The sequence below is a fragment of the Nesoenas mayeri genome (genome assembly GCF_963082525.1).
Source record: "Nesoenas mayeri genome assembly, chromosome: 5".
Classification (NCBI taxonomy): Eukaryota; Metazoa; Chordata; class Aves; order Columbiformes; family Columbidae; genus Nesoenas; species Nesoenas mayeri.
In genome coordinates, this window is record NC_137548.1 from 40,381,288 (window position 1) to 40,393,809 (window position 12,522).

The 12,522-nt window shown below is 41.6% G+C and overlaps 1 protein-coding gene across 1 annotated transcript in view; it reads left to right on the top strand.

The window, feature by feature from the left end:
* Nucleotides 1-312: 312 nt before the first annotated feature.
* Nucleotides 313-12,522, top strand: part of LOC308040877 (cytosolic phospholipase A2 epsilon-like) — a gene marked incomplete at both ends in the record, with an annotated part of 34,067 nt that continues 21,857 nt past the window's right edge. The window contains 5 exons of the mRNA XM_080345257.1: nt 313-408; nt 1,641-1,724; nt 6,169-6,243; nt 8,617-8,718; nt 9,196-9,268. Coding sequence (XP_080201383.1) covers nt 313-408; nt 1,641-1,724; nt 6,169-6,243; nt 8,617-8,718; nt 9,196-9,268 — 430 coding nt within the window. The remainder of the gene's footprint in view (nt 409-1,640; nt 1,725-6,168; nt 6,244-8,616; nt 8,719-9,195; nt 9,269-12,522) is intronic.

A 12,522-nucleotide genomic window follows, 5' to 3' on the forward strand; every position in this document is an offset into this window, starting at 1 on the left:
CCCTCTGTGCTTCTCCTCTGCTTGGCAGTACAGCCTGGCACTCTGCTCACCACAGAAAAAGGGTGGCAGCAGTTCAGGATCTAAAGGGCAAGCATGGGCTGGGAGAGGTTCCCAACCAGAGGAAGGTACCACATCCCTTTTAGATGTTGCGCTTGCCCTCTAAGATCCTCCCTGGAGCAGTCATCCTTGGTGCTCCACTGTCTTTAGCAATGGGAGGGAAGTCCTTCACTTACAGAGATGAGATGGGTGGGGCTTCAGGTAATTTTATAAAATAAGTTGTCATTGACTCCTACAGGAGTAAATCCTGCAAACATGTCTCAGGAAGTGCTGCCTGTGGAGGTGCCAGAAATACGCTATCACATGAATCCAGGGAAGGCCACGACTCTATCAAATACGAAAACACTACAGGTAAGAAAACAGCTTTAACAGTTTGCTTAAGGTCCATTGCATTCGGCATGCATTTGAGAAAAAACAAGGTCCTGCCTTGTGAGCATGTTTATATACAAGCTCCTATACAAACTCACTGTCTGAAGAGACTAGGTGACAGTATCTCTGCCTGAAGGAGTTTAAGGTGAGATGTTATCTTTGTGGCTATCCGTCCTCCTGACTCCACTGGAGCCGAAGATCTCAGCTCCGTAGGCAAAATGAGAGAAGTTGGCATTAGCAAGAGGACAGAAATTAACTTGGAAGGAAACAATTTCTAGGGGACTGAATTATCAGCCTAAATCCAGACTCAGACTTAAAAAAAATCTCTTTTCTTCCATAATTAAATGCTACTTTTATTAAAAACTTCATATTTCTATATCGATAGCAAAATATTTACATGTGTATTGATGTGACAACTCCATTTTTTGGCATTGGAAGAGATAAGAACAGGATAGAGAATAGTGATAGGGTATTGAATTTTATTTCCACATTGTCATTTTTGTTCTGAATTTTCCATTTCACTTTGCATCCTCTGGGTCATTTCAAGATTAGCATTTAAGTGTACTATGTTATACATTGTTCTGTGTGATCTTCAACTGGATAAGGCATGTCAGTTAGGTAAGTACACTGGAAACAGAAAGAGAATACTTTTGACATTTTTAATGGGAACTGTCCTTTGATAATGTTTTCCTACAAAGCATTTCAAAAAGGGGACCCCTACATTGTAGAAGAATTTTGGAACTTCTGTTTACTGAAAAAATTGAAATGTTAGATATAAAATTTTACAATTGCAATGTGTTTAATGCTCTGGGTTCAAACCCAGAGAAAAGACTGCAGGATTTTTTAAATCAAGATTTAATAGTCCCGAGAGTGGGACTAGGTTGCCAGAAGATCACATTTGAAACAAAAAGCAAACCTTTATTCACAGAATAAATGCTGAGGTACCTTTTGTGTATCTCACAGCTGAAAAGGCTTTTCTTTATTGACTTGTTGAAAAGGCACCCCTGACATGGATTTTGCACCATTATGTACCGAACCACATGGTGTTTTGTTCATTATGCTGAGCACTGTAACACAGCAGGGTGTAACCAACAGTTGTTTTAATTGGGGTTTCAGCATAAGTTGTTGCGAATAGGAATTAATTACCTACCCTGATAGCGCTGCTGTTGTTGTTTTAATGTTATAATTTATCATTTATTTCTTTGTTTCCTCAGGATGCAGACTCAAATATCAGTTCTTTGGGAGATGGTGGACATCAAGGAGAAAATGAAGAAAATCAAGACAAAAGTGATTTCAAGGTATTATGAACGAGAGAGTTTTGAACCAAACATGGCAAAGGGATTTGTTTTGCTCAAAAGGGGAGAAGGCTCAGATAGACAAATAACGATGGCAGCAGTTTGAGCGTTACAAGGGAAATGTCCTTAAATTTGTTCTTTGGATCATTTTATTCCTCTTACATTTATGATTTTCAGAATTGTTTGTTGTATTTCTCTGTTATGTTTTATTGGGAACATGCAGAATATATGCTGTTTTAATCCCTCACTTCCTTGTAGAGGAAATCCGTTGGTGAGCTCTCTGTTCTGCAGTGATTTTGTAACTAAAGGGCCAAAAGTGACAGTGACCCATGTTCTCTTCTAATGCCTTCAGTAGTGCAATCTCTAGCCTAGCAATTTATCAGAGAATCCCGGATTGTTGAACCCTGTTTTTTCACCACTTCTCTGCTCCATCAGCAAAAACGGTAACGAGATTCTGTGAATGGAATAATGCTTGAATGTTCTAGAGCATATTCTTGTGTTTGAAGATCAGTCATAGGTTTATTTTTGTTACAAATTACTGATTTTGATAGGGGTTCTCATTCTGCCACTTTATCTGTGCAGTATGTACAGGCCTTGTTTCCTGTCTTTCAGCATTAAAAAAGTTTAAATGAATATGCGACTTGTATAACAATATTGTCCCAAGAAATGTCTGTGCTAATTTATATTGTAATTCATGCAGACAAGTTATACTGAGGCGAAAGGGGTGGTAAAACACTGGCACAGGTTGCCCAGAGAGGTGGTAGATGCCCTGTCCCTGGAAACATTCCAGGCCAGGCTGGATGGTGCTCTGAGAAACCTGATCTTATTGAAGATATCCCTGCTCCCATTGCAGGGCGGTAGGACTAGATGACCTTTGAAGGTCCCTTCCAACCCAAACTATTCTATGATTCGATGAAAATGAAGCTGAAAAGAATCTTTAATCTGGAAGCTGAAGTAATCCTGTAAACAGGTTAAGTGGTACCTCATTTCCCTGCCAGGCAAGGTCTCCTTGTTCTTGCACAGGGTTTGTGCAGCTGGGGAGAACAGCAGCACAACAGAACCTGCCCCTTTAACAGAAGAGGGGCAGGTTAAACTCTCACCCTTGTGCAAGGCAGGAGCTCTGTCTTCTGCTGAATTTTGGCAGCTGGAAGCAGCTCCTGGGGTCATGGGAAGATGGGGGAGTTGCCACCCTGCATAGTGAGGTTAGGAGGCGGTTGCAGTTGCTGCCTCTCATGTATATGAACCAGGAGCCAAGGCAAGCAGGAGGGCTATGTCCCCGTTGGTGCCAGGCATGGAGTCCCTGCATCCCACAAGGGCAAGAAGCTGCTGTTGGGAGCAGCTCCGGCACTGGGCTCAGCGGCAATCGGAAAGGCAGGAGGCAACAGTTCCTGAGCCACCCCCAGCTCCATGGTGCGTGCAGGAGCGTGACACCAGCAGTGGCTCTGTTCAGCTGCAGAGGCTGTTCTGAGCCCAGGTGCCTCCCCTGCCACTCTGAGTGGTGGCAAGTGGATGCCTAAATTACAGACTGCTGAAATTACATGCTCCAGTATTTAAAAATGAACCTCGTAAAGTCAAGGAAAGCCACTTCTCATCAGCTCATAACTTTGAAATAACATTTGTCTTATCCACATTTGACACAAAAAATGTAAAACATCTGTGTCTGAGATGGACCTTGAGATGCCCCTGAGATCTGATAGTTAGAAACAGAGATTTTCAGAGTGTGATGCATGTCCCGTGGTAGTGTCTACCTTAGGATGAGACTCTAGAAATGCCCAGCAACTGCCAGATGTAAACACCTGTTTCAAAGCTACCTGGAATTAGGTATAATGAGTCTCAGACCTCAGACAGTTAATGCTCAGTCTAGTTTCCTTCTCTCATATTTGTTCTGGTTGGGAAGGGCAAAGCAGGATAAGAGGGTTCTGTCTATTCATGGATGGACTATCCTATTCCCCTGGCTAAAATTATACATATGGAAATAATTTTGAATGTGCAGTTGAATGCTCTATGTTTGCAAATGGACCTATTTTTCAAAATCAGAAAAAGTCTGGTCATTAAACATCTGGAGACACTAAAAGATGGAGGACAATGTTAACAGTACTGAAAGGGCTATGCAACTAGCCTGACTTATCAGCCAAATAATAAACCTCTGCAGATGTTGAGATCAGCATGTACTGAGAGTATCCATGTTGTGTTGATCAATATTTGAAATTCTGCTTTTTGGAAACATATGTCAAGCACTGCATCATTTGCACAGTCGTATTCCTGAAAAGGCTCATAGTCCCATGATGGATACACGTATGTGGAAGCAATGATTTGAAGGATACAGTTCTTGTGTCCTTGTGTGTACCTGTCATGCTCCTGTGGACACAGGTAAATTTTGCCAGCTGAAGCCAGGTTATCATGGCTGTATGCAGGAAAGAGGTGTTTCCATCCAGCTGTGGGAGTTTTTATTCACCAATATCCAAACAAATCTTCTGCTAATTCTGGTGAAAAGGAGGCCTGGTTAAAAGTTACATTACACATGGCTTGTGAAAATCAGCTAATGGCAGCAGTGATCCTTGGCACCACCCCCCCTCAGCCATCGATGGAGATGCCACGGCCCCAGCCCCTGGAGGAGGTGAAGGAAGGAAGCAATTAGAGCAGCTGCTTTTCTGGCGTGGAGCCCGGGTTTGTCAAGAATGAGGAAGAGCTTCACAGACATGCCCAAATCCAGCAGCCAACCATGGTCATCCCAGGCAGTATGTGCCATGGTGGGATCCCCTGGCACATCACACAGCTGTGAGAGATCGGCTCCAGCAGGCTGGGGCAGGGCTCGGCTGAGTGATGTTCACAGCCTGAAGCATCCTGATCACAACTGTAGGAAACTCAAGGATCCACATTCTCTAAGGAGACCTTACTCTCACACAGCTTCTTCACACACCACCAGTTCCAGATACACCATGAGCAGTGGAGCTTTTCAGTTCTTTTAATTTGGTCCCTGGCTGCCATCTAGTTAAATTAAATGAAGAAAGAAGTGTCATGGTGACATCCTGTGGGTGATTTCATCTCCGTGGAATGTTTCTGTGGGCCAAGAATGCAGGGAGACCTTAGTCAAGGTAGGGAAGCTATCTTTGCCAGGAAAGGCTGCTGTTCCAGTAGATGACATAGAAACACATAGAGGCATCATTATTGGGTAACTGCATGAAAAATTTGTGCGTGAAGAGGAAGCTCTTTTCATGGTTTTCAGAGATAACACAATTTTTTCAGGTTGGTTTGTAGAAATCGCCTTTTCCAACCATTGAAAAAGTAAATCGGTTGTTCTCAAGTGTTTTTTAAATCTTGTCTGATCTTTGCAAGATGGCTTGTGGAATAGCATGCAGTGTGGTTGCACTGAAATAGGTAATGGTACCAGCACAATGTGGCTCATAATTTTCTGTGCTTCCTCATCCAAATTTTTCACCCAGCATAGCAAAGGTCACCTCCTCATGAGACCAGATGGAAGGCCTTTCACTTTTCATGTAGAAAAAAAACAACTGAGCACCTGCTTGGAGGGTAGCTGCTTTTTGGTGATGATATAGTTTTCATCACGCACACTGAAGATGAGTTTCAGGATCTCTGCATTATTTTTCTGTTAGTTTATGTTTGCTTTGGAGTAAATACCAATCTAAAAAAGGGCAACAATCAAGACTGAGATTGTGTTGGCCGCCTTTGGAGGTTCAAGAGTAAATACTCTTCTCTGGGTGAGTGTTGTCAGATAACTGCTGTCTGTTTTGGGGAGGCAGCTACAATATTCTGTTAACTGATGAAACACCTACGGTAAAACAAGGAGCTAACACTGAAAACCAAAACATGCATTGATCCAGCATACGTTTGACTCTACTGCTATGGAATTGCGAGACTGGGATGGTTTACAGTAGACGTGGTACAGTGGCAAATGTCAAAAGCATTGATATCGCAAACTGGAAAGATGCTGCTAGTAACTGCTCATGTTGGAAGAGTCTGTCAGATGAAGAAACCTAGAGGCTGAAGAAACACGATGAAAGAAAAGCAGATGAAAAAGAAGCAGAGAGGAATAGACATCCTCTGGTCTCATGGGCTCTTTCTTCATTAAGGAGTACTGTCATTTTGGAGCTCCACAGGCACTTGTGAGGCGACAGGATGTATCAGCTAAACTAGTGCAGTAATTTACAGCACTCCTTCTTGAGATGGATGCATGCCACACATACCTACATCTGAATATAAGCGTGACTTTAAAGAGGGTTGGGATAGACCTATGGAGGCACAAATCTGCCAGGAATGCTGACAGTCTGCATCCCCAGAGAGCTCACGACAGAGAAATTTCTGTTTTCAAATTCTTACTCATCTGAGTGGAAGAAAGTTGGAATCATTCACGTGACAGAGGAATCCTTTACTTCCACCAACACAGTAAATTGGTGCCAAGTATCATACCATGTTATTCTTTTTTAAGGGAAGTGGTGGAAAACTGGAAGAAGACATTGAGATTTGCTCTACATTTGATGAAGCTGTTGTTCAGAAAATCCCAGTAAAACTTTGTTGCCCTGGGAGTACAGAGAAACTAGCAGTGCACACCCTGCTTGTGTACTGGTGTCACAGTGTTCTACATTGCATGCAGCTGTGTTATACATGCCTGTACATGACCACAATTTTGGAAGGCCCAAAATGAAGACAAGCCAACAGATTGTCAACCAGTGAAACAGTGACAGACCAACTACATCATTCTTGATTTTATCAAAAGCAAAGCGACAATATGACAGCGCTAAGTGGTTGTTGTAGTGTTAGCCCCTTGTTAGCCCCAGAACAGGACACTGCCTGGGGTCTTCCCACCACTCAAGGCTGTGGTGGAAATCTCTCCATATGTCAAACATCATGACATAGCAGTAGCCTTTTTTGTTGTTGTTGTTAAAGACAACATAATAAGTTTTAAGTAAATAGAATAACAAAACTCCTATCCTTTGCATTATGCATGCATAGCTGCTATTTTCTTTGTTGTATAACTAGATGCTAGTACATCATGTTATGGTTGTCCCAGTTGCTATTTAATTTTTTTGTTTGTTTGTTTAATACATTACTGGAATTAACTAAAATAGCAAATCCTCCTGGGAGCAGCAGAACTAACAAGGCCCGATAGCTGGGTGATTTCTGCTCTCCCTGTTGTCTTCACTACCACCACCAGCAGGTGCCTCAGCTGCCAGGATGGCAAGCACTTGGCTGCTGCATCTTTCTCTGATAACTGGCTGGTGACATCTGCCTCTCCCGAAGTGCAAGCACAGGTCCTGATTTCTGTAGCTTCTGTGAAGCCACTGATCTTAGGTGAAACTTCAATAAGACTTTTTGTGAAACCTGCATTTCTGAAAACTGATTTCTCCATGCCAGGTGGGGAAATTAGGCCAACACATTAGAAAGTCGTTAATAGGAACTGGGAGACAGGTGATCAGATGGCAGAAATATGTAATAATCATTAAAAAACCCAAACCAACTGCACTTCCCTAATGTCTCTTTTCTAAGAATCTCAAGTGCCTTTGCAGATATTGGATCCATCAGTTCTCAGTCAAACAATGCCATTTGCCTAAGGAAGCATAGCTGGAGCTGATCCAGGAGCTGGCAGCACTTTCTGCAATCTCCTGAGATAAATGGCTGCAAGGATTGTCCCATGCTTATGCAGATCCTACCAAAAAATGACTTTCTGCCTTCTATGGCATATGCTGAGATGCACAAGCTGATTCCTAACATGTGAGTGTGGTGATCCACCTTTGCTAATTACCCAGCTGAGAAGAAGGGTTAATTAACTGGGTGGAGAGCTGTATTAATATGCTTATACTGTTTCTGAAATGCGAACCAGTGTCCTTGCACAGGGTAGCTCTGAGGACATACTCACCCATCAGTTGCTGTTTGCAAATTTTGCAGCTTCTGTTAGGCTTTCTCTCCTTTGAGAACACTTGAAGTAGAATGTAGACGGGCTGCTGAGGGTGAATTTTGTGAAGTACTAAAAAAGGGAAAAAACCAAAGATTTATTGAGGCACATATGGGAGGGGTGGAACCAGGACCCCTTTTTAAGATCTCAACAAAAACATCTTAACATAACACGATGTGTTAGGAGACAAAAGAGAGAATTTTAAACATAGATTGAGCAAGTAATTTGTTGTGACAAAGGAGGCCTAATTGTCTTCACATCTGAAAATAAAGTCCTTTCTGCTCTGTTATCTAAAAAAAAAAAAAAAAAATTGGCAATAGTGCATACATTGTTTTAAGTGAGGTTTTGCCAGCTTCTCTTTATCTGCCTTAACATCTATTTTGTCTGCTTGTTTATAGTAGTTCTAGGAAGTCTCTGAAGTGCTATAGAAATAGAAGGATGCTCCTAAATGAGAGGAAATCAGTCGATAAAAATAGCAGTTGACAAAAAGAATTATTTGGAGGGCTCTGCTCTAACCACTTATGCAGGTGGAAATGTTTCTAGGAGTGTGAGGAAATGACCATGTACCACAACCACAGGAAATGCTGATTTATTTATTGGCTTCGTCAGAGTGGCCTTTGCAGATAGGACTGAGCCAGAGACAGCTTTGTGGAATGAGCAAGCAGGAAATCGCCTTCCTTAGAGGAAGGAATTCACATTATCCTCTAATAATAAATAGGAAGTGGTCCCTGCAGTCACAAAATCTGGAGACACTTGTTTTATAGAAGGTTGTGGCTAAGACATTCAAAGGGACCAAAGGAAGTTAAACACCTTCAATTTTAAGGGTTTTTTGGAGAGGAGTATTGTTCTTAATTTTTCCCCAAAGTCAACCTATACCTAATGCCTTACCCCCAAAATCCCCTGGAAACAATTCTCAGCCACTGGTTTATCTCATAGTTGTGATTTACAAAAGTTCAGATTATTGTTACTGTTTTCCCCATACAGTTACAAAAGGGAAAAAGAGAAATCTATGTTTTTGAAGTAAAAGGCAAAAACAGCTCTCAGAGTGGTACTACAGGTTTATCCCATGAGAGGCAGCGACAACAGGTATTCTTCACAGCACTTTTTTCAAAATGATGGAACCTCATGTGTGGTTACTAAGGGGACTTTCAGTATTTTGACAACTTCACCTTGGTGCTCAACAGTGCACCTACTCTGTTCAAGAGCCTTATTGTAGCTATGATGTAGAGATAAACTCTGCAGTAATAGAGCAAGGAGGTTTGCAAGCGTCTCACAGACAGTGTCAGTTGACATGAATTTGTCCTTTTCTTTTCTGCTATGATGAGCCACCCAGACTCTCAGGGTAACATAGCAAAAAGACAGTGAAATGTCTAAAATATTAAAGCAAGACTTCTTTAATAACAGAAGCTTATGTTGCAGATTTTCATCTGCAGAATAGTGAGATGATTGACATAGACTTTACTGACTATATTATTGTTTTGTAGCATTTGGTTGGTTTGCACATTTGATACTTTTTCCCACAGAAGGCTTATTTATACCTTGTTTTGTGCTGTTCTTCTCCAGATATTATCCTCTCCCTGCTACCTGCTGACTGTAAGGATCATCCGGATGAGAAATGTCCAGCGAGGGGACACCTGTAAGTATCTCCATTCTTAGTGGTATCTCAGGGTACAGGCAACAAGTTTTCCTTTGTAATTGTGCTGCAACCTTTTCCAGGTGTTTCTGAAACAAGCCAGTGTTTAAGTAAACTAATTGTTATAAACCAGGTCAGTCCTTGCTGCTTGCTGCTGTTTCATTGAATGTTATTCCTGTCCTTTCTGGTTGGTTTTAAGACTTGAATGTATTTTTCAGGATAAGTACTTTCTCCCAAAGAAGGGAGAGTTTCTGGCACAGGTAGATGAGAGAGAATGTATCCTGTGTTTTCAAAAGCAGGGGGTGATTTTGCTGTTGAACTGCAGCACCTTGGGAATTGTGGCTGGCAGGAACAAACTTTTTAGTCTCCCCGCCCTACCCTCTCCGCCCCCCCCCCAATCTTGGCTCTGTCACAGATGAAATGAACAAGAAAACACTTTCTAAAATCATTACCACCAGGCTAATGCCATTATTAATTACCCTGAAATGACTGTCAAAAAAGGTGCTGACTGAGAGCTGGATGCCTTGTCCCTTCTAACACTCTTGCAACAGTCTCGCAGTTGTGCAAGCCTGCGAGACACACGGGAAGAAAGTGGTGGGAAGTGAGTGAGCAGTAAAGGAAAATACCACTGTTTAGTTAAAGGACGTGGACTATCCACATGTGCAGTGAGGAGAGGCATTTCACACAAAGAAAGTCTTCACTGTGAGCCAGCCCCAAGTGAGGGATATACGAGCCATATCTGAGGTCACATCATTGGGTCACACTCCCCGCACCTCCCTCACACCACTACACCTCCATACATTTGCACCTCCCTCCCCATCTATGGTTGTGGTACACATGTGATGAAGCAATAACAAGGAAAGGTTTCATCAAGGACTCCTTTCAGATCTTCTGCATGCCAGGCGGCAAGACAAAATCACAAATGACTAGGTTGTAGGAAGAGATTGTGCAAGTAGAACTGAAGCAGTATTTTGCATTAAATACACAGCTGACTAGTTTGCCTGCATCATACAATTAAGGGTTGTTTGATATGCTTTGTATCTCAAAGTATAGTTGAGAAACAAGAATGATGATTCACATCAGTAGATCAGGGTACTTTGCCAGCCAGACAAGAGTCACTGATCTCCAATAATAATGGAGATCAATGGTAGTCACACAATTACTTTTAAAATGTTTTCAAATCAGCATCATTACTTCTGTGATCTTCAAGCATATTTGAATACCTATTTTCACAGTTTCAACATTCTTCAAGAAAAAGAATCAAACACAAACCAACCAACCAACCAACTCCCAGGTCCCCACAAAAAAATAACCAACCAACCAACAATAGCAACAGAAACACAACAAAAAACACACACCAAAACAAAAAGAAAAACCCCTAACAGTTATGCAGAGTCAAACTGATGCTCATACAGTTCTCTGAGGGGGCTATATTCAGTAGGTCCCCTGAAAAACCTCTGACACTTGACAAAATGGAGGAACAAAACAATCTACCATGACAGATCTGAAACAGCTTTCACATCCAGAGGTACTGAACAGGCTGCAGGCTTAAAAAGTGGAAGGGAAATTATTGAGGAGGACATGGAAGGTGGCTGTACAAAAAGGAACAGGAGGGAGAAGGTAAGGAGTAATTTTTCACTATTTTTTTTCGAAATATGAGAATAAAGGACCACTAAAAAAAATTATCAAATGGGAAGCTTAAAACAGAAGCAACATAGAAGTAAATTGTGGAACTCATCACAGAATGTGTGAATGTTAAAGCATATCTGTTCAAAAATAAACTATTTATGGAGCAAAAGTCTAGCAAGGATTATGAAACACGGTATTCCCGATGCAAACTCTGGTGTGAGAGATCCCTACTCTGGCTTTGCCTGAATGGTGGAGGGTTGGTGAGGTGGAGTACTGCTCTAGAATTAGCTTATTTCTTATACTCTGTAGCAAGGTGTAAAAGGGCTATTACCTGGCAGTGAAATGATAAAAGATTTCTTTTATAACATGAAAAAGCCTTATGATTTTTCTTCTGTCCCATCCTTGGAAAATAGATGAACTCTCCCAGGTGAGACTTCCCCGAAATGCCCCCAGTCCAAGACAGACCTGTTTCCTGGAAGCATATAGACTGAATGCTGGAATTTGACAAGTAGTAGGCAAGTAAAAGTTGTGTCTTAAGACAGAAAGAGGGTAGCCTTAAATCTAGTCCTTAAATCAATGCTGCCTATAAATCAAATAAAAACAAGCAACTTCGTTTGCAATAAAAAGGCAGAGATGAGACACTTTGTTCCTCCTTCAGAGAGATATTGATGTTCCTAAGCAAGGCAAGATGTATATGGCAGCCAGACTGCCCAGGCTGATTAGACCTACCCTTACTGGGGAGACATTTAGTATGAGTAGCTGATGTTTTCTATTTTAGAAGTGAGTGGCAGGCTGCTGTGACACGCATCATCTGTGCTCTGCAGTGTCTCTGTGTTGTTTATTAATTAGGCTCTTGATGCTGCTTATTTTTTATTTGTACCCTTAATGCAAATTGGGCATGAGTATGAGGAGAGCAGGAGGCAAAGGGATATAATATGCAACCAATATGTCAAGTGAAAAAGACACCCCTTAGAATCAGGATTCTTGGAGTCATCAGTCCGCAAAACCCCTTGTGGCATCTGTGTGGGGGAAACAGATGTTACTGCGGTAATATCTGTTGTTTCCACCTGTTGGCTTGAATGCGGAGTAGGAAGGGAGCTCATAGCAGCCTTTTTCCTTCCCTTTGGGATTTTGTTCCTTGAGAAAAGGAAAGGAAAGCAGGAAACCTGAATGGTGGAGGTGACGTTTCCACACAAATAACACAAGAAGAAAGTATAGGGAAGGAGACTAAGACAGAAGAGTAATGGGAAGGTAGAAGTGAGTTAAAGCAGACTCTGGACATGGACAGTTAAACTGTTGTCAGAATCTAATTTATTTTTTTCTTTAATCCAAGATGAGATATGGAATGTGGAAAAGCACAAGAGAGGGAGAGGGATGGGCCTGCTGAATATTTTCCAAATAATTTTTTCTATCAGAGGAATAGTTGTTTTTTGACTCTGCAGGAATGTGTTAATTCCACCACATTATTTTCTTTAGAAATTTCTGCATTACAATATTAAAAAGGAGAAAAGTGACAATTATAGTGTCAGTTGATATATCATATATATCAAATACTTACCTGCTGCTGAACGGTCCTCTCCAATTACTGTTATCATCACTTGTCTCTCTCAAAAGCCTCACATCAAAGG